The sequence below is a fragment of the Citrus sinensis genome, chromosome 5 (genome assembly GCF_022201045.2).
Source record: "Citrus sinensis cultivar Valencia sweet orange chromosome 5, DVS_A1.0, whole genome shotgun sequence".
NCBI classification, from domain to species: Eukaryota; Viridiplantae; Streptophyta; class Magnoliopsida; order Sapindales; family Rutaceae; genus Citrus; species Citrus sinensis.
Window position 1 is genome coordinate 25,778,758 of NC_068560.1, and position 27,062 is coordinate 25,805,819.

Below are 27,062 nucleotides of genomic sequence, written 5' to 3' on the forward strand. Positions count from 1 at the left end.
ACCAATAGATTATCCCACCAGCCATAGATTTCATGATGGGATTCGTTTATTCCATCACGGAACCGAGCACCAGTAGATTGTGCCACTAGCCAGTGGCCACAACCTCAGCTCCCACGCAAGCTTATCACATATTTGAACAGTTGGCCCACTCCTTGAGTCGTTGGCTTTTCAGTCAACAAAATATCACAGAAAACTAATTAAGGCCGAAAGTTAAAACGAAGAGGCCCCATCCACCCATGTGCTTCTAATTATAGACTCTTCACCTAAATTTCAAGATTGATATTTGAAATAAAATTTGATTAAAAATTGACAAAAATATACTTAAAATAATGTCATTTTAAGTGAATTTTTTTCTAAATTAGAACCAGAACGATATCATTTTCAATATGTACTTTTTAAAATTCAATTTTGTGTCTTATTTTAGTCTTCCAATCATTTTTCAAATTTCAAACAAATGATTCTTATCTTATTCAATCTTTACATTTTCCTTTTCTCAAAAGTAAACGAAAATGAAATAAAAAAGGTTTACAAAAAATAGTAAATGATGAGACTCGGATCGGGCGGCTCGCAACTTGGACGAAGATTCCTGACAGTTGCTAATGCCGTCCACATCTTCCAACCTGCAATTTGGAAGACCGTTCAAGCTTGCTACAGTAGCTTTTAATTAATGACGATTAAGTTTTGATTATTTGACGCTCTTCATAAAATGAGAGTATTTTGAGGTAATTGATCAAATGAAAGATTACCATTCATGATCTAATTGCCTAAATAATAAAAACACTTGGTCTCAGCTGACTTGCTTCAAATCATTAAATAATTCTTTTACTTGCTAGTATTGTTCATAAAATATATACAAAATTAGAGCTTGTGTGACTTTTTTTTAGGGTGAAAATATTTCTGACTCACACGCTTTAGAAAAACTGAAGCCTTTCTTCTTCTTTTTCTCTTTTTTTTCCCCCCTTTCTTAAATGACAATTATTGAATAATTGTGAACGATTGCATATTTAAGCCTAATTTCTTAATGATCTAGGTTACGAGTGTAGCATAGATACTAGAATTTAATAATTATGATCTATTATTGAAATATAAGAATGGACTTTAGATAATAGGAAGAAAGCCCATTATTACATTAATACATTATATCAGTGAGTTGATGCTAATTTAATGAAACTCATGTCCCAAGTTAGGAACAGCTACATGGGCATTTCATCGAACAGTTGATATGCTTGGCAGATAATCGAAGTTTCCTGGAAGTTGCAAGTGCTGCCGGCATTTTCAAAATTGGAAGACCATTCAAAGCTTTTCAATAATTAGCTTTGATATTACACGTGTGATAATCTTGTGATGATGATGATTTTATGTATCTAATTATAAGCTAAGCCAGTGGATTTGTAAGTAAGCTAAGCTAGTGGCAAATACTTAATCTTCTTATTGTCGCATTCTTTTAATCAATTAGCTCTCACCAGCAAAAATAATTAATAATGCAAATGGAGGAACTTGGGCTCAAATCTCTAAACTAAAATGGCGATCATTAATACCAGTAAACTACAACTTCACCTAGGCTTCAGGGAAGATCCACATGTTGTCTACAGTGAGCAATTGACCCCATAAACTTTTATTTTTCCATAATTTTCTATATAAATTATTGATATTTTCATGAAATCATATAATTTCTCACAAAATTGTCTCCAACAAAATCCCAATAGGTGCACGAAAACAAATATGATGCACACATCTCTTTAATTAATTAGGGCTTAAAGAGATTTTCAGAAGAACTTTATTGATAAGGCGTGGGCGCGTGCTGTCAACTATGAACCTGCAGTTTTTAGTTTAACGTGTTTTGTATTTTTGGTTATTTTTGTAATTACGAATTTAATATTTCAGATATTAGTATTTTATTTTAAATAGAATTCTAGAGGAGAAGAGAGAGAGAGAGTATTTTAAGGGAGGAATCTATTGTGAACCAGGGGGATTTGGATTGGAGAAAAAGAAAGAAACCCTAGATCTAATTTTTCTCTTCTCTCTATGAAGAACTAAACTTATTTTTCTGGTTGAAGGATAATGAAGCTTTGATTCATTACTACTGTGAGATCTTTCTTGTGCTCTAATTGTTTTATTACTTTTTGGGTATTTGTTTATTCTCTGTATTATTTTCATGATCATGTTTGTTAATTAGGTAATTGGCCACTATTTAATTATCAACTTAATCTATTGTCAATTAAAGGATTCATCATACGAAGAATTTAATGTTTGTGACAAATAACATAGCAGAGAGTTGTGTTGTGAGAATAAACAATCTAATTTAAATGAATCATCATATGTGTTGATTAGGATTTGGGTCTCTCTAGTTTTTCAGGCTGTCAATTGATTAAATTCTATGATCGTATCTAGGGTTGTCTATTGATTGGGGAAATATCCAATGGTCGTACCTTGGTTATCGACTAGTTAAGGAGAGATTGGCTATTAGAGGGTCTCAATAGCTATAACCGGTCTATTCATAAGTAATAATAATCTATATTTGAATCAATGATCAGTAGTCGAATCAAGCTGAGTTAATTCCTTCAACCAGAGCTTTCTTCAATTTGAATTACAACTTTAATTTGCATTCTCGTTATTTTAATTTGATTTTTATTATTGTCAACAATTCCCCCATTATACGTTTTACGTTTCAAAAGGATTTAAATAATTACCGATCTCTGTGGACACGATCCTGCTCAATCACTATACACAATTTATTTAGAGTAGGAATTTATTTTTGTTGGCTTCGACAACCATCAAATTTTGGCGCCGTTGCCGGGGATTGGTGTCATTTATTTAATCATTTTTACGTTTTACTTGGTGTATGGTTCGTTCTTCTCGTACAGGTACACTTTCGTTTGATCCTGAAATTGAGAAGACAGCTCGCCAGCTGAGACAGCAGACGAAGCGAGCTAAGTAACGATCATCGTCGCCTTTGCTTTTTGAAATAGATACAGTACCTGATTTAGTTGAATCATCTAGCGATTCAGAAGAACAAGTGATGGATAGACCTGCACCTGTAGAAAGAACTCTTAGAGAGTTAGCTGAACCAGACTTGAATCAACAACCACTCTGCATTCAATATGTAGATTTGGAGGTAAATTTTGAATTAAAGTTTGGTCTTATTCATTTATTACCCAAGTTTCATGGTTTTACAGGTGAAGATCCTCATAAACATCTTAAGGAGTTTCATGTTGTGTGCTCAAGTATGAGGCCACAAGGCGTGACTGAAGAGCAGATTAAGCTGCGTGCTTTTCCGTTCTCTGTAGATGGGCTAGCTAAAGATTGGTTATACTACTTGCCTCCTGGATCGATTACAACGTGGAATGGTTTGAAGAAGCAGTTCCTCGAGAAGTACTTTCCTGCTTCAAGAGCTGCCAACATCAGAAAGGATATTTGTGGGATCAGACAACTTCTTGGGGAGACTTTGTATGAGTATTGGGAGCGATTCAAACAATTGTGTGCCAGCTGTCCTCAGCATCAGATTTCTGATCAACTTCTTATTCAATATTTTTATGAAGGACTATCATTGATGGATAGGAGTATGATAGATGCTGCTAGTGGAGGTGTGTTGGTGAACAAGACCCCTACTCAAGCAAGGGAGTTGATATCAAATATGGCTGTCAATGCACAACAATTTAGCAACAGGCAAGATCCCATTTCAAGGAAGGTGAATGAGGTAAATATTTCTTCTGTTGAACAACGTTTAGATAAACTTACTTCTCTTGTGGAAAAGTTTGTTGTAGGTAATATGCAACAGGTGAAGACTTGTGGCATTTGTTACAATATGAGTCATTCAACCGATATGTGTCCTACACTTCAAGAAGAACCCGTTGAACAAGCCAATGCAGTTGGAGGATTTCCAGGCATGCCTCAGAGGAGGTATGATCCTTATGCACAAACATACAATCCGGGATGGAAGAATCATCCCAATTTCAGCTATGGAGTTAGGCCGTCAGGATTCCCACAACAGTATCCACCAAGACAACCAGCACCTCCACAGTCAAACTCCAAGTCAGGGATATCTCTTGAAGAAATTGTTAAATCACTTGCGACTAACACTCAACAATTTCAGCAGGCAACTACAGCAAGCATTCAAAACTTGGAGAACCAAATGAGTCAATTGGCGACTACAGTGAGCCGTCTGGAGTCTCAAGTATTAGGGAGATTGCCTTCACAATCTGAGGTGAATCCAAAGCAAAACGTTAGTGCTGTCATCATTAGAAGTGGGAAAGAGTTGCAAGAGCCTAGTAAGAAAGTGACAAAACATGTAGAAGATGAGCTTGAAAAGAATGAATTGATGCCTAAATATCAAGATGCGCAACCCACCAGAGCAAAACCCCTACCTATTGTGATACCTCCTCCTTTTCCAAGCTGGTTTGCAAAATCCAAGAAGGAGGAACAAGAGAAAGACATCCTTGAGACTTTTCGCAAAGTTGAGGTAAATATTCCTTTATTAGATGCTATAAAACAAATACCTCGATATGCTAAAGTCCTTAAGGAACTGTGCACCTCTAAGAGAAAATTAAGAGGAGATGAAAAAGTTCACATGGGGGAGAATGTTTCAGCAGTTCTCCAAAAGAAACTACCTCCTAAGTGCAAGGATCCAGGTATGTTTACTATCCCTTGTAAAATTGGTAGTGTTAGAGTTGAAAATGCTATGTTAGATCTAGGAGCTTCTATTAATGTCATGCCTCGTTCTATTTATTCATTTTTGAATGTTGGTCCATTAAAAGAAACTGGCGTGATAATTCAACTAGCTGATAGGTCTAATGCATATCCTGATGGGGTATTAGAAGATGTCTTAGTACAAGTTAATGAGTTGGTTTTTCCTGCTGATTTTTATGTACTTGATATGGAAGATGATAACTCCTCTAATTCTATCCCAATTTTGCTAGGAAGACCTTTTCTTAAGACTGCTAGGACTAAAATGGATATACATAAAGGGACTCTCACTATGGAGTTTGATGGAGAGGTTATAGAATTCAATATGAATGATGCCATGAAATATTCTAGTGAGGAACATTCGGTATTTTCTGTGGATGTTATTAACCCTATAGCGCAAGAAGTTTTTTACAAGGAAAAGACGAAGACATTTCATGATAGAATGATTTTGAGAAAGGAGTTCTCTATTGGTCAAAAAGTTCTTCTTTTTCATTCTAAGCTTAGACTTTTTCCGGGTAAATTACGTTCTTGCTGGGTTGGACCTTTTATTGTTACTAATGTTTTTCCTCATGGTGCAGTTGAGATTCGGAGTCCGACCTCTGACAAAGTTTTTAGGGTTAATGGTCATCGCTTAAAACCTTTTTATGAAGGTTTTTCGGTGAATATTGTGGAGGATGTGGCTCTCGAGAGTCCCAATTATGGAGATTGATGCATAAATGTGTCTAGCCAAAGACATAAAACAAAGGCGCTTTTTGGGAGGCAACCCAAATGATTTATTTATTTTGGTTTTTGTTATATCTTCTTTTAATTTTGATTCAGATTTTTTTAAAAAAAATAATGTGTTTGCTTATTTTGGTCAGAAGAAAATTTTTGATAAGGCGTGCCCACGTCTTAACTAATAAGTACTTCTGTGATTTTTAAAGCAAAATGGTTTTAAGGCGTGCCCACGTGCTTATTAGAAAAGTACTTCTGAAATTTTTAGTGTCTCAAGTGATTCATCACTAAAAAAAAAAAAAATCATTTTCTTTCCCAGCAACCAGCCGCTCCAGCCTTCACCAGAGCAACAGCTGCATTCACCGAGCAGCCGTGCACTCCCAGCAACCCACGCATCTCAGCATCTCCCGCAGCAGCAGCCCGTGCGCAACTATCCCACCATTTCCGCCAAGCCCATAGACGTTATGAGGATCAAAGCTCACAATTCAGAGAAGTTTTTGCCTTTAATCTTTTATCCTTACGCTTTAATTTTTATGTGAGCTTTGATTATCTTACATTGGGGAAAATGTAAGTTCTTAGTGTGGGGGAGAGATTTTTGCATTATTGATGCCTGGAATTATTATTTTCACTCTACTCATCTATTTTCACTCTACTCATCCTTAAATGATTTTGAAGTTAGTATGCTTCATATATTATTATTTTTCTTTTCTTTTTCTTCTCACTACTTTTTTCCCATCTATCTCAAATTATTCATGTCTATTTTTATTTTACCATACTCTTTCATCACTCACATTTTATCTTTCAGTTTTCATATTACTACATACATCTGAGTTATGTCACGTTCTTCAGTCTTTATAATATAATCATTCTTTAAAAGATCAAGCATTTTTGTTTTATAAATCTTTTCTTTAGAAATTTTTGGAAGTTCCCAACAATCGATTGCTTTATCAAAGTTCTCAATAATGAATTCTTCTGAACTCACAACATGCTTTGAATCACTAGTCTTCCCGGAAGAAGAGCTAGAAAAGGACGATGCTCTACCGAGCAGAGGATCCATGAGAAAAGAACTTATGGTCTTACTGAGATTTTGGGGAAAAAGAAAATCTCTTAACTGTATTATTGGACATGCGGATTATTGATCTGTTATAAGCCAGATCTGGATCCTATAGGCTCGGCTTTGATTTGAGCATTGACCGAGGAACCGAACGCCACATACCATTTCATATATATATATATATATATATATATATATATATACATATATATATATATATATACATGTATGTATGTATGTATGTATGTATGTATGTACATACGTATGTACTATAGTGTGTAAATATTTGATGTAACTTTTGTTCAATATATAGATATTAAATGGGTTATTGGATAACCCGATTATTTTTCCGTGTCGGGTTTGGGTCTCAATATTTTGACACGATTATTAAATGGGTCGGGTTTGGGTCGACCTAAATTTGACACGACACGAAGCTGACACGACATGAACACGACCCGATGACCCGTTTTGCCAGCTCTAATTTTAACCCCCTCTTTTTCATTTTGTATAACTTTGACTTGACTCTGAAATAGAGAAATTTAATAGAATGTTTAGAAATAAAATAAAATTAGCGTGGATTTATCTTGCACTAGTTTTACTCTATTGATGTCAATGATGTTTTGGGGGGGGGGGGGGGGGGAACTTCATTAATTTTACCTTTGTTTGATGATGAGGTAAAATATGATTTTTTTTTAACTTTTAAAAGATTTCTTCAAATGATTTTCAAGTTGATTTATTTGGTTGGACTGTAAAATAGGTTTGGGCTTAGCCCACCCCTAATTCCTTTTTTTTTTTTTTTCAGTTTACCATAAAAAGAATAGGTGTGTTGCAAGTGAGATATGGATAAAGAATATAACTATTTCTTCGTTGGAAATTTGAATAAAGAGATAGAAAAATTGGTAAACGAGTAAGAACTAATTTACGGGAAGGATAAGTGGATAAGATTAGTGCTGGAGCCGTCATGGATTCATTGCTATGCAGAATTAAAAATTCAAGCTTAAACGGTTTTGGTGAAGTTTCTATATTGAAATTCATGTTAATTAATCATTCACACTTTAATGAAAGTGTTAATAGCAGCCGTGTAACTCCCTATTAATTAATTTTTTTTTCCATCTCATATTTCGAAAACTACCCCAAAAATTTCTGCCTTTGCTATCCTTTTTGTTGTCAGTTAGTTCTGCAAACCCCTTGGTCTTGGCAATCTGTTTTAAAAATGACGCGCGATAAATCTGCGTCCTTTGTTACCTGCATTCCCACTTAATAACTTCAGCTTCCGCAAATACCACATTATCGCGATATTTAGGAGTTTTTTTGTAGTTGCGACCACAATCTTGTCACTAGAATCTCTTATAACAGCACCTAGCCCTGCTCTCTGATTTTTTACAGCAATAGCAGCACCCACATTGGCCTAAAGCCATCCAAAAGATGGAGGTCTCTACTGATTGTTCTTGGCAGGTTTCTCAATCTATGCTTGACCTTTCAATTTGACTCTTTTAAAATTTATCATATAGAATTTAGCTTTGAAAATTTATGTCCAACAACTAATTAAGAAAGTAAGTAAAGAGATGCTTAATTTAGATAATCTTTTAAAATATAATATTGACCAAACTGGATAATTGGCTTAAACTATGGGGATTAAAACAATATTTACCTATTTAACAAATTTTAAAATTGTTTTACAAAAAAAAGTAAATTAATTTCTTTATTTATTAATAAAATTATGACATAATTAAGTAATATTCATATTGCGCTAAGAACAACTTCTTAGTTTAGCGATGGTCTTACACGTCGAGGGTTTAAATCCCTTTTAATTACTATTAAAAGGGAGTGTGTATGCCACACTCCTTCACTATTGGAGACAAAAAAGTGATTGTCATTTCTTTGCCCGCGTGCACACCGAAAAAGTGGATTTGTTATCCACTTTTGTACGGCTTTGAATGGCTTCTCTATTCGATATACTCCGCATCAATCATTGTGACGACATAATTACGAAAACAACTAGAAGCTGGCCCAAAATTCGTAGGCATTTTCCCTTCATTTAGACCAAATCTAAAGTTCTGAATGAAATGAAAGAGAAAGCCAACTTGAATTACATTTTTTCCCGCTTTTTTTTGGGTCAAACGAACCATTTCACTTGGAATCATAATGAGACGTTGCAAGGAAATGTTATTTTGATTATTACTTTGTTCAATATTTTTGTATTTTGAGAGAGATATACGTCTCAAAGGAAAATCGGATTCTATGCTCACATGATGAGCTATATATGTTGGTTTTACTTAAGGTTGTTGTAATTAGTAGTTTTTTTTAAAAAAATACTAGCACAACTCTAATAAATAACGGATAAAAATTCCTAATTAATTTGAATTCATCTCTCTTTTGTCATTTATAAAAGAGAAAAAAAAAAGATTCAATAATGTTCTTATTGATAAACATATATAGTATTTGACACTTTTGTCTACTCGGAAACAAAGACTAACAATATGCTTTAAACGTTTTGATTATGGTTCAGCTCTACCAACTTCAACGTAAAATCATAGATCGAGCACAACAGTCATGACCATCATTTTCAAAACTCTCAAATATAGTCAAATTTCTCTATAGTCATAATGTTGGGACAAATTAATTTTATTAATATGAGAATGTTATAATTAACTTAATAAAGGTATAGTTACAGAAATTATTGTTTTCACTTAGTTATCCTTCGTGCAATTAAATTAGAGGTAAAATATTCACTATATTAGCAATTAATTATTGGATTATGTCTAGTATATAGAAATTGATAATAAAGATAGGCTTAATTTTTTAAAAAAAATCTATATTTTTTGTAATATACAGATAATATTACTATGCATGCTGAGACAAATTATTTTAAACAAGACTTAAAAAAATTATAATTTATTACAATATAGAGTATATACTTATTTATAACTGACTTAAATTGAAAATAAATATTTTTTATAATTAAATAAAAATTATTTCTATATAAAGTATGACTATATAGAAGAGATAATTTATTGTATGTAGCTATTTCTTTCTCTGTTATTTCTATCCACTTCATGAGCACTGTCTTAGTCTTTTCCCTTTTCTGTAACAATCTTGGTTTAACTATGAACTAAATGTTTTTGTTTTTCAATCATTAATTAATATTAGGTAGGTGCATCTACCAACACGGTTGCAACTAATTACTCACTATAAAATTTTTATTCTCAATCCTCGTGGAAAAGTGTACATGCCTATATATAATTAGACTTTATTATCAGTGTTATGGATAGAGGAATTATTACTTTTAAATTAATAATTATTTTAATCAATTTGGCAATATATATCTTATCCTTGATTAATTTATATGAATGAATATCAAGTGTAACATAAAATATTAGGGTAATTTTTACTTCCCTCCCTTGAGCTTTGGGCCTTTTGCACTTAGATGGCCAAGATCCATTTATTAATAAAGACCCCCCTACGGAATGCAAACGGTAGATCTCATATGGTTAGTTATGGGCAATTTAGTAATTTAATTTGACAAGCATAACTTTTACACGTTTTGATTGACATGAGCACAGTGAATTGTCAAATCATTGTGAAAAAATAGTGCCTTGTGATCATTCATATAAATAAAAAATTATAAAAAAAATCAAAGCTTAAATCTTTTTCTCTTTTCTCTCAAACTACACGTTTCTCTTTTTGAAGCTAAGACGAAAGCTCTGTTTAGAAGGCAAAAAAATTCTTTATTTCTAGCAAATCAGTACCTATTACTTGTGTGAAGTGAAGAAGAAACACCAAACCTGCATCATGTCTAACTCTGAATTTCGTCGATATTCGAAAGACTTGAATCGCTATGTTGAAACTAATAATAGGTTAGTTTTGAACAAAGTCTTTTTTTTTTTTTTTTTGGCTCCATTTAGAGCGTATTGATATTACTGTGAGTTGTTTGTAAATGTCAAGTTTGTGCTTCATTCTTTGTTCATTGACACATTTTTGATAATGTTTATGGTACTGTAAAATATAAAATCAAGAATAAATTTTCCAACGCCATTTTGGGTATTTTGCAAGCATTATGGTAGATTGTGCATTTGATTTATGCGTTGTAATATTCATGATGTACTTTTTAAAGTGAGTTTTAATAGGCCCGAAATATATATGAAGGTATAAACAATTTTTTTTTTGTCTTAATGATAGTTATACAGAGCTGAAAAACTGAAGTTTAAAACACTTAATGATCATTGTTTTTAATTGCATAATGTAATATTATCATTTTATTAGAATTATCCTTTTATTTGTTGAATGTAATTGTAAATAACCCAATTTTAAGGGGTATAATGGTAATATTATGGTTGTTAGAGTTTTCGCACGAAATGTATAGCGTGTGAAAGTTCTTGAAAATCCAACTGGGGGTATTTCAGTCTTTTTGAATTCAACTAACAGTCAAACACAAAATTAATTGACGGTAGGGGGGTCTTTACTAATAAATGGATCTTGGCCATCTAAGTGAAAAAGACACAAAGCTCAGGGGAGGAAAGTAAAAATTACCCTAAAATATTATTTGTGTTGCACATGCGGACAAAAGAATACAAAGATTCCTTAAACAAGATTCAAAGTATGATATAGAAAAGAATTTAAAATTAAAAAAAAAGAAGTAAAATAGAAAGTTGAATTTAACAAGATTCATGTACAGGAAGAAAAGGAATTAATAAAGTGATGAAAAATTGGTAATCGTGGCAAGTAATCTTATTCATGTACGCGGCGGCACGACCCAAGACCTGGAAATTAAATAGTGAAACTTCTTTGCGAATCATATAAACTACAAATTTATGGAGAGTCTTGACGAGTGTTTTATCATTTTATGCATGGAATTCCACGTGCATGCATGCATGTTCTCCACGCTTGGAAATTTTGGAAATGGCTTCGCCGTTTAATGGGATGCACAGTTTTCATGCATCAAGTTTGAAAGTGTCCTCTAACAAGTGTCTCAATTATTGGATAACATGTGCAGTCCTTGTAATTCATTAATAACACGTCCCTCAACAATCCATATTGCAATAAAGATTTTTACGCAAAAATTCTATAATACATCAAACTACCAAATTGGCCAACAAATATTTTTTTTTTTGTCCGAACCACGAGGTGGTCTTGAGTGGGCCCCAACTATAAGAGGAACTTTTAAACCCGTACCACAATCCAGACTAATCCCCGCTCGCACCGGGTCGGCCCGTAAGGGGTAAAGTGCTGGCCAAAGTGGTGACTCCATACAAAAGCAGGGCTTGAACCCCTGACCTCTCTTAAGGAGTGAGAGTGCCGAACCACTCACACCAACCAACTTTGGTTACAAATAAATGATACTTATGTTTTGAAAAATTATCATGCAATTGATGATTATATCAAATTTAACTATATGTATTATATATATATTAGTTGATTGTATTAGTTTTGATGTATTATAAATTTTTTGATTTTATGGGCATATAATATAGATTATCAAGATTTAAGTTTCTTCACATGTGCGTGCGTGTGCGCGCGCACACACACACACATATATAGGAGTGACTAATGAGCCTTTTTCTTTTCTCATTTTGAGAAAATCTCAAGTACATAAAACGTATTATAACCATTTAGTGAAATTAATTATGACAAACGCATTCTGATTTTATTATACTATAATTATCTTCTTCTTCTTCTTTTTCCCAACTTAAATGTACACGTACGTGATCAATGACTATGGATTATGTAGAGGAGTTTATCATTTTATTGAAATTCTAATGATTGTCACAACATATTAAAGGGAGGTTGGCAGTTTCCTTCATGTAGAAATTAATACATATCATTTCTCTTCTTATTGTTTTCATAATAATCAATAACTTTCATTCATCATAAGTTTATAGTATTATTCTTATTTTAAGATATTTTAAAATTTATTTAATTATTCATCTTTATTATAAATTGAATAAATTATATAAACAGAAATTGAAATAAAAAATTTAAATATTAGAAATAAGAAATATAATTTTTCGGTGTTGATAAAAAATTAGTATGAATATAGTTTTCTTATTTTTTTTTATCTTTAAACATATTTTCTTATGGTAAATATATATTTTATATTTTCAAAATAAAATATTAAGTAAATGACCCATTTACCTTTACTCTCCTTTAAATTTTTTATACCAAAAGATTATTATCTATTATGAAAACATGAGGGGAGTAGATATTTTACATAAATTTCGACGGGGAGAAACTATCAATACCCTTAAACGATTGAACCTTCAGTATCTTAGAAGTTGACTGTGAATACCCTTAATTTATAATTTTAATTTTAATTTTTTAAATCTGATTTCGTTCATGTCTGTAATTGTGATGGATTCTCAAATGATCACTCGTTTGAAAATCTATTCCCAAATTATGTTTGTTATTATTACTTATTTGATGACTTGTCAGTGTAACATCGAACAACTTAAATTGTCTATATTTGATCAAAGTTATTTGATAATTCGAACATAACTAGAGAGTAGATTCCTATTCAAGAATCAACCGCAATCCCAAACATGCCTTTTTTTAAATAATGTAAGAGGAGTATTTGAAATTTTGGAGGGTGAATATTTTACTTGGTGCTCCTTCAAAGGACAAAGGAGTTAAGCATCTCCTCAAAAGAATGCCTATCGGGTGCTTCTTTGAGAAGCATTTTTTTTTCTTTTTTTTTTTGAATTTGTTCTGGTGGCTGATCTTTTGCTGGTGTTGGTTCGACGGTTTCACAGCAAGCAACTGCTTTTGTTTTGCATATGGAGAACAGTAAGTTTAACTGCTTATACCCAATGACAACATTCTGTGGAGTGAATTTTAGATTAAGATTGGTTAAGGTAAATAAAAAAAGAATGGTGTTGAATGCACAATGGCCTTGTGAACATTGAGAAAGTTGATGTTTGATCCTGTTGAATGCACAGTGGTTTTCCTGTGTATCCTCAAAGTTGACTATTCTGTTATGCCTCATTTATCAAATTTGACTCATACCCCTCGTGATCAAATTTGACTTATACCCCTCGTGAAGATTCCCCATGATAATGCTCCCCTGATTGGAACATGATTTTGTGAATGCTGGTTTGCATAAGACAAACCATTAACTTTATAAAAGATTGTGGATAAAGGATTATGTTGTTATGAGGATAAGAATGTCTTTCCATAACATGGACCACCAAGTGATTGTAATATTCCTGTATTGATGTGGACCTTACCTGAGGATCTCCTTGCAAACTTTCCTGGAGAAAAGGCAACAAGTCATATGATAACAAATTAAATGTGGTTCAATGCTTGTAATTGACGTGTCACATCCTGTTGTTATATAAAACTTAATTACATATATTATTGCTTGCTGCTTATAAGATTTAATATTAGAAGTGATTCTGTCAGAATCCGAAATGATGGTTTTCTACATGTTCTGTTTATGACAGATATATATTGCCTGTCAGTTGACCCACATCGTACTGACAATTTTCATTTCGTGCAGCATATGCATGGATTACTCCTTTTCTGTTTTTTCATGTATCTGTATTCGTTCTTATGTTTTTGAATATATATTGCAGTTATCTTTATCTGCTTCAAAGTTACGTGATCTTGACATCGCATCAAAGGTACGCCTTCATATTATTGTTGTCTTATGTCTAATAATGCCATGTTCATGCTGTGATAGTCTTGGTGATTGATTCTCATATTATCTTGTATCCTCCTTATATGATCTGCTTATTTGTTCATAATGGCCCTGTCAATATCCTTTCTCTGTTCATGAAGGGTCTAGGGATATATGATCTGAATAACGCTTAGTGCTGGCACCAAAATCCTAAACTTAGACAAAGAAGAATAGTTTGTTATATACACTGTCTATCTCCAATGTAATCCAGTAAGGAGCAGTAACTTGAGAGTTCCAGATAATGTATAACAAGTCATGGTTGGTGGTTTTATTGTTTTTGCAATTTTGTGCACTAGTCAAATATGTTATATGTGCAAGATAAAATTCTTTGATAATGAACATTTATCAGCGGTATATCTTTTTACTAGCTGATACTAGCATACATCAAATGCTGCTGTATTTTAATGATGGATTACTAACTATAGTTATTTAACTAATATATGTTTATATTTATACTCACAAGCAAATGTATTTACATGTCTTTTTGTGTCATAGAGTGATCCCATGGCAGTTGTGTATGCAAAGAAAAGAGATGGGAGGCTGGAGGAGATTGGACGTACAGAGGTGATTATGAACAATCTGAATCCTACTTGGATTGGAAAGATTTCAATTGCTTTTCAGTTTGAGATCGTCCAGCCCTTGGTGTAAGTTTTTAGTGTGTTCTTTTTAAAGTTTTTTTTTTCTTGATAGGTCATGTGCTTATCATTTCTCGTAAGCCTTGCTTGATTTGATAATATTTAATGTTTTCGAATTTCTTAATGCTTTTCTTCTTTTTCCAGCTTTCGTGTGTATAATGTGGATACCGAGTACCACAATATTCCAGTGAAGGTATATAAAAATTTCTTAATTATTATTTTTTCTCTCAATTCAGATGTAAATGATACGCCCATACTTCAGTTCCAAAGTTTAGAGTTAGCCAAGGCTTTTGACTGATCCATTTGTTGTCTAAGCATACGTCTAAACTAAATTGCATCAGCAATAGTTTCTATCAATTTCGGGAAATTTGGGAATACTTGATTGATTATAAACTAACATTTAGCATGGCAAGAAACTTGAAAAGTTGGTTGTCATATACCATAAACAAATCTTAAGGCCAGGATAGTTATTATGGAACTTTCTGCTATTGCATCTTGCAAGGCTTGACATATTTGTCCTGCTACCATAACTGGGAAAGAACAATTTTTCTGATGGTCCTTACGGCTAAATTTTCCTTTTTCCAAAATGGAATTTTGATCTATGTTGTTAAAAACAATACAGTTAAATAGTTGCTGCCATGACCTAAAGAAGTTTCTGTAAAAAATGACCATATTGTCAGTATTGGAATGGATAAGTAAATATTTAGAGCCTATGATGTATTCGTCTGTGGAATTTGAGTCAAAATGAAAAAATTTTGATGGTTATAATCCTAGAAACTGTAATCATTTGGAACCATTTGTTGAAAACAGTTAGATAATCTAAAAATGTGATGATTATTTATGTCAATTGTAAATGGTATTAACATTACTGGGAAAAATGATAAATATGTAAATTTATGCCAGTGGAAAGAGAAAATGAACAAATCCAGATGGATTCTAAGACATTAAGTAGGAAATCTAGTGTTCTTTTGATTCTTTGCTGTAGTGATCCCTAATTACTTTCAAGTCATTATTATCTCATGACAAAATATTTGTTGAAGCGTGAAGTTTAAAGTTCAAGCTTCTTATTTACGTTGCACTACAGATGCTAAAGTTGGAGGATCAAGACTTCCTGGGAGAAGCTAGTTGTGTTCTCTCTGAGGTAAGTTTCTGGGTTATATTTTGTTTGATGAATATATGTATTTTCTCTTTATTCAATGGGCAAAATATGCCCATCTAATTTTCTGTAAAAATCTGTTTCCTAAAAAAAAAAGGGCAAAATATTCTCAGATGCTTTTTACTAACATTCGTCTTCTTCTTAAGCATTCTTCTTTTTCACTAACAAGTGTCATATTTTCCTTTTAAATGGCAGATAGTGACCAAACAAAATCGAACTTTAACCTTAAAACTCCATAATAATTACGGGCCTCGAGTTTCAAGAAACTTTGGGACACTCTCTGTCCATGCTGAGGAAACAGTTGCTTCCAAGAGTGCTGTTGAAATAGCATTCCGTTGCTCGCATTTGCAAAATGTAGACCTGTTTTCCAAAAGTGTAAGTTCTGACAAAGTAGCTAAGTTTGGAGGTTCACTAATTAATCTATTAATGTAGATGCTCATTCTTCTTCTTCTTATATTCTATAGGATCCATTCTTAAGAATATCTAGAATTGTTGAGAGTGGAAATTCTGTTCCTATCTACAAGACGGAGGTGATAAACAATAACTTGAATCCCATATGGAGACCAATAACTTTGAGCATGCAGCAATTTGTGAGCAAGGTAACCTTATCATCTTCTTGTGCTTGTTACTTAAATGTATATTAGGTAGTGAAGTTTGGTCATGGGGAAATGTTTTTTAGTATATGATTTTCTTTGGTACAGGAAAACCCATTAATCATTGAATGTTTTGATTTCAATACCAGTGGAAATCACGTACTGATGGGGTAACTGTTAAATTTCTTAATGTCATTAGCTTCCCTCTTTTATCCTTTTGCCTTTCTGATGTCAAGGTTTTCTATTTCTGTTATTAGTAAAATTCAGAAATCAGTTGGAGACCTGGAGAAACTTTATCAAGGAAGAACTGGTGCAACTTTTATGTTACCATCAACTCAACGTGGGCATGACAAGGTGTTATTCTTTTTTGTTTTAACTCCACCAAAGGTGTTTGTTCATGCTTATGGTTTTTGATAATTTAATATCACTTTATTTTTTATCCGACTTTTTCCTAGGTTCTGAAAAGTCAGTTGTTTGTTGAAAAGTTTGTTGAGAAAGAGCAATATAGTTTTCTGGATTACATATCTAGTGGCTTTGAGTTGAATTTTATGGTTGCAGTCGACTTTACAGGTAATTAGAAAGAGATTGCTTGTTGAAGATAAATTGGCAATATAATCGTTTTGTTTTGTTTATTTCCTCTTATTTGGTCCAACTTCATCTTGCCTCTCGTTAAATGCAAAATCATCCAGCTTCAAATGGAAATCCTCGAAATCCAAATTCTTTGCACTATATTGATCCTTCAGGCAGATTGAATTCTTACCAGCAGGTAAGGTTTTGTTATGACTCACATTTTGACAAGTGATCTCTGAACTCTGAAGGTCATAAAATGGTCATTTTACTTCTTTTTTCTATAAGTCTTCAGTCACATTTTGTTATGACTCACATTTTGCAGTATATATGCAGTGTGGTATTATCCCACTGCATATATACTTCTTTTTTCTATAGTTTGATAGATTCAATTTAGAGTATATATGCAGTGTGGTATTATCCCACTTTTGTTGCAGATTCCTGAGGCTGATAAATTACATATGTTAAGATAGAGTGGTTTGTAACTAACTTTTGATAGCTTAATGAATTGATTGGATTTGTATTTAGATTCTGTCAATGATCTCATATTCTTCCTATCCATGTCTTTCGATTTTTATTATTCCTTCTACCCACTTTTTTCGCAATTGTTTGTGTCTGATGGCCTAAAACTCCAATTTCTGTTGTTGTATTATCATCTTTGTTGAATATCTACTACAATGAACATGTGCTGAATGTCAACTTTTACTACTACACCAGCAATCTAACACATGGCTCACGTGCACACTAGACAAGTCTGATTCACACATCTTTAAAGTGTTGTATTATAACTCTCTGAAACTAGGTTTGAGTAATCAAGAAAAGCCAAAATGTAGAACAGTGACAATAAAAAATGAAGACCCTCTTACAGTCTTAACTTGATAGAAAAAACACGAGCTGCATACCATGTCTCGCAAATTTCAAAGAAAATTGGCCTCATTCCTGATGCTGCACAGAAGGTTGGCCTGAATCATCTTTAAGAAAGCTCATTTATTACATTAATACATTATATCAGTGAGATGATGCTACTTTAATGAAACTCATGTCTCAAGTTAGGAACAGCTACATGGGCATTTCATCGAATAGTTGATATGCTCGGCAGATAATCGAAGTTTCCTGGAAGTTGGAAGTGCTGCCGGCATTTTCAAAGTTGGAAGACCATTCAAAGGTTTTCAATAGTTAGTTTGATATTACACGTGTGATAATCTTGTGATGATGATGATTTTATGTATCTGATTATAAGCAAAGCTAGTGGATTTGTAAGTAAGCACACGGCAAAGTATTTAATCTTCTTATTGTCGCATTCTTCTAATCTTAGCTTTCACCAACAAAAATAATTAATAATAATGTAAATGGAGGAACTTGGGATCATTAATATCAGTAAACTACAACTTCACCTAGGCTCCAGGGAGGATCCGCATGTTGTCAACAGTGAGCAATCGACCCGTAAACTTTTATTTTTCCATAATTTTCTATATAAAATCTTCATATTTTCATGAAATTACATAATTTCTTACATAATTGTCTCCAAAAAACACCAATAGGTGCACGAACACAAATATGATGCACACATCTCTTTAATTAATTTAGGGCTTAAAGAGATTTTCAGATGCCTACAAATTGAATATGGCCGATCTTGGACACCATCCATAAGAAATAAAACTAAATTCAAATTGGATTTCTGAGCACTCAAACAAAGCTAAAAGCATAAAAATGAATGAAAACTGAAACAAAAAATCCTCTCACCAACACCATCTGACTCTTAATATATACAAAGAACTCGAGCTTGAGCCTTATCCAAAATGCTGCACAAGTAGCATGAATCGTCTTCATAAGTTTGGAGACTCTGTAGACAAAGAGTAAAAACAAATTGAAGGTGCAGTTTTCACATAATTAGCCTTTATTAAGGACACAGAAATCCTTCAATTCTCTCTGTAAGCAATTAATTTCATTTTTTATTCTTTTATTTTTCGCTATGTCTTGTCTAACAAATAATCCTCAACATAACAACAGAGCAGAGTAGTTATATTTTAAAAAGATGTACCAATATGATTTAACAAAAAATTCAACATAAATAAACATTTTTAGTCAGCAAAATAGAATCAAATCAAAACCTCCTAAATTGTATAGATTTTATTTTACCACTGTCTTTCGCATCTTTCTCCTTTTCATTCGCCTTGGCAGACTTCTCTTTCTCTTCTTCCTCCTCTTCCTATTCAAATTTAAAATGAATTTATAAAAAAATTAATATGTACTTTTTTCTTTTTACTTTTTTATATATATCTGTTATTAAATCAGTAATTTAAAAAAAATCAACATCTCATAGTGAATGAATACTTACCTTTTTTCTTTTAAGATATACGTATTGAATGGTTGTATTAAGGTCCCGATCGCAAGCCCAAAGTTTTTCATCGACTAGGCTCATCTGCACTTTGTGTAACTTGGGTGTGCTTAATTCTCCTCGTGAGAAAATCTTTATATTGGGGCAATTTCTTACCAGTAATGTTTCCAGATGTGGGAATTTGAAGTCGCAATTATTCCCAGAGCAGCTGAAACTAGTCAGACTTTCTAAGTCCCAAAGATTCAACTCCTTTAATTCGCTGAAAACAATTTCATCTTTTGCTGCATAATTATCTCCCTCATCATCCTCATCTGCCACTATTTCTGTTATCATCTTGCATGCTCGTATCCTCATTTGTCTCAGTCGCACCAGACTCCTTGCTGTTGAGGATGTTAGTACGTGTATCATTCTAGAGCAACGCCATACCGTCAAAGTTGTTAAGTTCTGAAACGATGTCGAGGATGGCACTAGATTAGTCAAATTGTCACACTCGACTATCTCCAGCTGTTCCAAATTGTTGGTATTGGTTGACTCTTGTTTGAAAATCTGCTTCAGTTCACGACGCTGGTTTATCCCTCTCATCCTTGCATTCATCCCATTTTCAAGGTTTTCAAATGATCTGTACAAAGCCTGATTGTTTCCTCCTACAGCGAGAATTTTGATGGTGTGAAATCTATGGAGGAAATCGTCAAGTGATAAAATAGTAGATGACTCATCAAGCCCGACATCAAGACATTTAAGTTTGCAAAGCCAGTCTTCTGGAAATAGGCCTATGTGCTTTTCATCAACCCACAATTCTTCCAAATTGGGGAACACCTGGGTGATCATCAATCACGAAAAAAGTAAGATGGAGTTAACACTTCTTTCTTACGATTTCACAAATTCAAGTAAATACAAAGCATTCCAATGATGCGTATTGATGGCCGGACAAATTTATACATATGCGGAGAGAGTATGATTTTCAGCTGTAAATACAAAGCATTCCATTTAAGTAATGTGTGTTTTCTTCCGTTCTCTCTTCTTAACTCTTGTCCAGTAGATAGATTTTCAAATTTTATTAGATTTGTGCATAATCTCTATGAAAAAGACTTCAATTATTCTCAAATTGCATTTAAACTTTGAGATTCTTTTAATTGATCCGTTCATTTGGTTTGAATTGAAAATCTTACAATTTTTTTTTTTTTTAAATATTGGAGTTTTAACTTTTTCTTAACGCAAAAATGAATAAATAATATGAATTTTAAAAGTTTAATAATAGAGTAAGAAGCTGGTATTTCATTAATATTCATCCAACTCAATGGAATTGGATATATTTACTATTGTGCAAGAATGGATTTTATTGTACATGAAGTTCAATAGAATAAGATTTCTTAATTTGAGTTTTGTCCATCTTTCTATATATATTTCAAAAATATTATTTATGTTAGCACAAGATGACCAATTTCTACTTCAACATCAAAATAGATAATCATTTTGTATGTAACAATACTGTACTAAGGAGTACTAATTTGGAAATAGCTCTTGAACGATTTTCAGGGAATTAACTATGGCTTGAAAAACTCTAAATCTTATGAGTATTTTCTTTGTTTGGCTAATCAAATGCACTGTCTCTTCCGTGTATTTAACTAAACATATAGACAAAAAATAAAAAGTAGAGGAAGAAGAAAAACTCTGATAATTAAGAGAAAAAAAATTGAACTAACATTATTAAAGAGTGATAATTATGTTTATTGAAGATTTATTGAATTCAATATTCGATAATGAGAAGATTTATTGAAGAGTGATAATTATGTTTATACGGATATTATAAAGTATAAATAAAGTGATTTATAGGACTAACATTTTCTTACTAAAAGACAAAGTGATGAGGGCAATGACGAAAAGAAAACTCTAAACTCTCAAAGTAGAAATGCTTTTAAGTACGTAAGAATTGAACAATAATTACAAAAATCTTGCACGTGTACCTTTTCAAAATGCAGATCACGACGCTGATTTATTCCTGTTATCACTACCTTCGTTCCATTTTCAAAAATAGCAGATGGATCTTCCCAAAAATCATCGTTTTCTTTTATAACAAGAACATTGATGGCGTGAAATCTGTGGAGGAAATCGTCAAGTGATACAATAGCAGCTGACTCATCAAGCCGGACATGAAGACATTTAAGTTTGCAAAGCAAGTCTTCTGGAAATAGACCTATGTGCTTTTCATCAACAATCAAATCTTCCAAATTGGGGACGGCCTGGGTGATCACCAATCACAAAAAAAGCAAGATGGAGTTAGATCTTCTTTCTAACAATTTCACATATTAAAGCAAATAAAGCATTCTAATGATGAATAATATTGATGGTCACAGAAAAACACAAGGTGGAGTTGATCTTCTTTCTAAAAACTTCACATATTAAAGTAAATGCAAAGCATTCTAATGATGAATAATATTGATGGCCAGACAATACATACATACATACATATTGTTCTCAATTATTCTCAATTTACATTTAAACTTCAGGATTCTTTTAATCGATCGGTTTATTTAGTTTGAATTGAAAATCATACAAATTTCTTTTTTAAAAAATTGGATATTTTAACCCTTTTTTTTTTTAACAAAAGCAAAAATGAATAAACAGCTTGAATTGCTAGCACATATGAAAAGAAGGAAAATTTGCACGAATTTAAAAAATTTAATAATATAGTAAGAAGCTGGTATTACATTAATATTCATCCAGCCCAAGGGAATTGGATATAGTTTACTATTGTACAAGAATGGGTTTTATTGTACATAAAGTTTAATAGGATAAAATCTCTTCATTTGAGTTTTGTCCATCTCTCTACATATATTTTTAAGCATATTATTTATGTTAACATGAGATGAACATTGATCATCATTTTGCATGTATGTGGCTTGAAAATGGCACTCAGAAATAATATGCTTAAAAATATTTGAAAATGGCACTCAGAAATATTTTTGATGTACTGTGGCTTGAAAAACTCTAGATCGTATGATCATTTTCTTTGTTTGGCTAATCAAATGCACTGTCTCTTTCGTGTTTTAACTGAACATATAGGCATAAAATAAAAAGAAAAAAAGTAGACGAAGAAGAAAATCTCTTGAAGAGTGATAATTATGTTTATTGAAGATTTATTGAATTCAATATTCGATAATGAGAAGAATTATTGAAGAATGATAATTATGTTTATAAGGATATTATAAAATATAAATAAACTGATTTATATAACTAACATTTTGTCACTAAAAGATAAAGTGATGAGGGCGAGGAAGACAATAAAACTCTGAACTCTCAAAGTAGAAATACTTTTCAGTACGTAAGAATTGAAAAATAATTACAAAAATCTTGCACGCGTACCTTTTCAATAAGCAGATCACCTGTGCAGAAGCTTGTAAGCTGCGGAAGAGAACGAAGCTCAAGTGTCCTTAATTGAGTGAGTTCAATGACCAATGGAAATACATTTTTCAATTTATCACACCCTTCCACCCTTATGGTCTTTAATTTGCTAAAAGACTCTGCTGTGAGTGGACCACGACATATTTCCTCAAGGTTCCTTAAATCTCTCAGAAATAATGACTCCAAAAGGGGAAATGCAGTCGTCGGAGCTGGCGTACAATCCATTGTGTCAACAAGACGAACAATGTTGCCATTATGTTCGATTTGGAGACGATTCAGTTTTGGAAAGACTTCTCTGCCTGGTTCACAAAGAACATTCTTCATGTCCGGCAATCCATCTAAAGTTAGGTCTTCAATACCCTTCAATTGCATGATATGCCCCTCGTTCAAGCAAATGTTGGCACCATTTGTGAGCTTCAGTTTGAATTTTCTAGAAATCCCATCCCATGGGCCAACCGACCACCAGTCATATCCTATCGATATCCTGTACCTTTGCAGCATTTTGAAGAACGACAAGTCTCTTGGTAGAGTCTTTTCATCTTGGATGAGTATTTCTAAAGAGGTCAATTTAGATAAATTATTCAACTCGTCAAGGCTGGCATTTCTTCTTTCACCGTCGACTCCTCCAACCTTCCCCCACTCAATGGGACTCTCACCAATGTACAATTCTTCTAATCGTGATAAGCTTGATATCACATATGCTGGAATAACTTTTAGTTTGGAACAATTGCGCAGATCCAACAACCTCAACTGAGTCAGCTGGCCTATTTCTTCAACCAGTTTCCGCACATTAGAACCTCGAAGTGTAAGGATTTCTAATTTCTTTAGATCTCCAATCATAGCCATGTCTCCGAGTTGGCAATCATCGAGAGACAATGTTTGAAGGCTTTGTAAGAGACCAAGCGATGGAGGCAAAGGCAACAAATGCATCGAAGTGAAATCTAAAACTCTAAGCCCTGTCATCCCAGTAAAAAGGTTATCTGGGATTCTCAAAGATGGAACAATATCAATGGTGAGGTATTTAAGTTGCGGACATTGAAAATCTTGAGGAAGCTCACTAATATTACACCTACTTAAGGAGATAGCTCTGCAAACCTTCAGTCTCTCCTTATCTGGCCAGTTGATCTGGGGAGCGACCTCATTTTCCACCACAAACACATGTTGGTCTCTAGTTGCAATTGATATGGCTACATCACGAACAACATCATGCATAAAGAATCGTTCACTTGTATTGCCATCAAGCAACAAACAAGATTTTTTGAGTTTTTCAACCAATGTATGTGCTCTATCCCGCGCCTCGTCCAACGTGTTGATGTTTTGAAACAGACCCAAACCCATTCCATAAACGAGCACGTCTTCAACGAAAGAGATGAAGGCGTACCTTATTAGCAAAAATGTACTCTTGAGCTCCTCCCCGTTTAAATGACTGTAACTTAGCTCTATACTTTTATATGCCACCTCCAGTGTTCCACTGAAGTTCCTCAAGGAAGGCCTTCTTAATTCTAGCAAAGCATCCTTCCATTCACACAATCTCTTGTTTCTCAATGCCCTTGCTACGGGTACAATGGCAATGGGCAAACCAGCACATTCCTTGACTATATCTTTTGCTACCGATCTCAATTCATCATTTTCTATGCAATCACCTGTCGTCTTCGTAAAAAGACTCCAAGCTTCTCCTCCATTCAAAACATCAACAAGAAAATTCTGTTGACAATCCATCTTACAAGACAACACATCTACACTTCTTGATGTCAGCAGAACTTTACGTCCGCTGTTATCATCCGCCAATGGAATTCCAATCGCCTCCAAATCAAGACTCCCCCAAATATCATCCAAGATTATAAGGATCTTCGTCTCTCTCTTCAATCGTTCGAGCAGCCTCCCTGCTCTTACAGTTTCACTCTCTTCATCTATTTTCAGGCCCAGCTTCTCTGCAATTTCTCTTTGTATTTCTTTTATTTGCGGTGTTTGGGAAACACGTGAAGAAATGACCTTCTCAAAGAGATTATTTTCCTTGGCCTGTCTGCCAACTTCTTTCACCAGCGTTGTCTTTCCAATGCCACCCATCCCGTACACCCCAATCATGTTGAAGTTACGGTTGGTGAGTGCGTCTAGTATCTCCTTCAAGGTGGACTTTCTCGATTCAAAGTGCATGAAATCCTGGGTAGACCTAAGCCATGTCTCCTCTGGAATGGTACGGAAAGAAACACTGTCGAATCTCCCTTTTTCATGGAGTCCAACAATAGCATTCGCCTCTCTTTCTGCTTTCTTGCTAAGCTGGTACCGAGTCCTCAAATTAGGACATAACCCCTTCAAACACCGGTTGTTTGAATTCTCTTTGCCTTCAATAAGTGTTTCGACTTCATTGATCTCCTTGTTCGCAGCAATCAGCCACTCCTCAACGTGCTGTTGGATTCCGTCCCCTTTAATTCTGGAATCATCAACCTTATACTGCACACTGTCTCTAGCATTCTTGAGCTTATCAACTTCATTATTCAGCTTCTCGAAGTTGGTCTTGTAAGTGCAGCAGTAAGTAAATGGATGAATTATGGGAGCAACCAAGTACTCGGCAACTTTTGCAGCAACGGAGATAACAATTTCCATTATCCCTTTCTTTTTTATTTTTCGCTTTCAGAAAACAGGGGAAAGCAAAACTAATCAAACTAAGCAGCAGTAATCAATCAGCTGGGATGAGGGAAATAAGAAGTTTGGATAAATTGCTAAAATAAGAGGTTGAATAGATTTAAGGGAGGAGGAGAGGCAAAGAGTGAAAAATCTAGAGATGAAACAAAGGGGATCCTTTGTAAAGGCAGAAAATGAAAGCTTTGCAAAGAAGGTGTAGGATCGAGGACAAGAACGATTCAGAAAAGGGAGACAGAAAATGAAGAAGAGATTTCAGAGAACTCTAGAGATTAGAGAAGAGGGATGATTAGGAAAATGCAGAGGCAGACAGTTGTGATCTCAAGTCTCAAGGGTAATCTGAATACTGCAAAAAAGCCAAACTAAATTCATACAAGGAGAAGACTCGTGCTTCCAAGTCAACTAGATGCTTAATAACTGAGATAGATGGTTATAATTGCAAGTAAATAGTGTCAAAGTTATAGGTTAATTGGACAGCGCAAGGTGGCATTTTGGCATTTCATTGAATTTTCTTGTTACAAGTGTGGGTCCTCGAAATCATTTCGGCATTTAAATTTAATGGAACAGTTGGATGTACTCAGCTCTACACTTCCACGAAGGTTCCTGGAAGTTGCAAGTGCTGCCGGCATTTTCAAACTCGGAAGGTTTCAATAATTTTTCCTTTTCACTTTGAAAGAAAGGTTTCAATAATTAGCTTTGATTATTGTATAATATGTGATAATCTAGTGATGGTGAAGATTTATGTGTGTGATTAAAAAGCTAAGCTAGTGGATTTGTAAGCGAGCCCACGGCGAAGAATTTGAGCAAGTATTTTTATCTTCTTTTTGTCACATTCTTCTAATTAATTTGCTTTCACCAACAAATATAATTAATAATTTGTAAATAGTTGGATCTTAAGCTCAAATTTTGACAGTACATAAATGGTAATGTATGCATATTTTTCAAGTGTAAACTCTATTTAAGAGAGGATCTCAATTTTTAAGTTGAGAAGACTCGTGCTTCCAAGATTCTATCGTGTATAATGGGTAAGACAATCTTTTTACTTCAAAAATTTTACATAAATTTTTGTAGTTTGATGGCGTCAAATCCGATGGAAACGAAATAAGTGACTTGAAAAGATCAATTGATCAGTGATTTGTCAAAAGTTTACTGATATTATTGTCGTGTGACAAGATTTTAAGCTTTATATCAAGACTAAGGTGACAAATAACGTAGCACTACAATCATCAATCTTACTTAGATATAATTATTTTTATCTTCTTATTGTCATATTCTTCTAATCAATTTTTTTCTTGTTTATCAACAGATATAATTAAAAATGTGAATGTTAGGATCTTGGACTGAAATCTTTAAATTTAAAATCGTGATCATTTTATCAGTAAACTGCAACTCTATCTTGATCAAAGTTTTCACTGAAGCAAACAAAGATTAGTGATTAGATTTTAATAAACATAAAAAAAAATGCTAATACACGAATAATAAGGTATGCTAAGCGATTAGACTCAAAAAAAATGCCGAGGCACAGGTTTGATCTCAAGACTCAATGGATAATCTGAATAATGTAAAAATGCCAAACTAAATTCATATGAGGAGAAGACTCGTGCTTCC

General features: G+C 33.5%; 1 protein-coding gene and 1 non-coding gene across 5 annotated transcripts in view; both read right to left on the reverse strand.

The window, feature by feature from the left end:
• Positions 1–27,062, reverse strand: part of LOC102613633 (probable disease resistance protein At4g27220) — a 214,808-nt gene that overhangs the window by 47,497 nt on the left and 140,249 nt on the right. For 2 of the 4 annotated variants that reach the window (XM_052442881.1, XM_052442880.1), the window contains exon 4: positions 21,377–21,424. In XM_052442881.1, the coding sequence (XP_052298841.1) occupies positions 21,377–21,424 (48 nt within the window). Of the gene's footprint in view, positions 1–18,512; positions 18,918–19,213; positions 19,284–19,412; positions 20,229–21,376; positions 21,653–22,775; positions 25,861–27,062 lie in introns of those variants that run through there. The other 2 variants (XM_052442884.1, XR_008055419.1) reach the window with 2 other exon arrangements.
• Positions 3,398–3,504, reverse strand: LOC127902874 (small nucleolar RNA R71). Its single transcript, XR_008055510.1, has one exon. It is a non-coding gene; the product is annotated as a small nucleolar RNA R71 (small nucleolar RNA).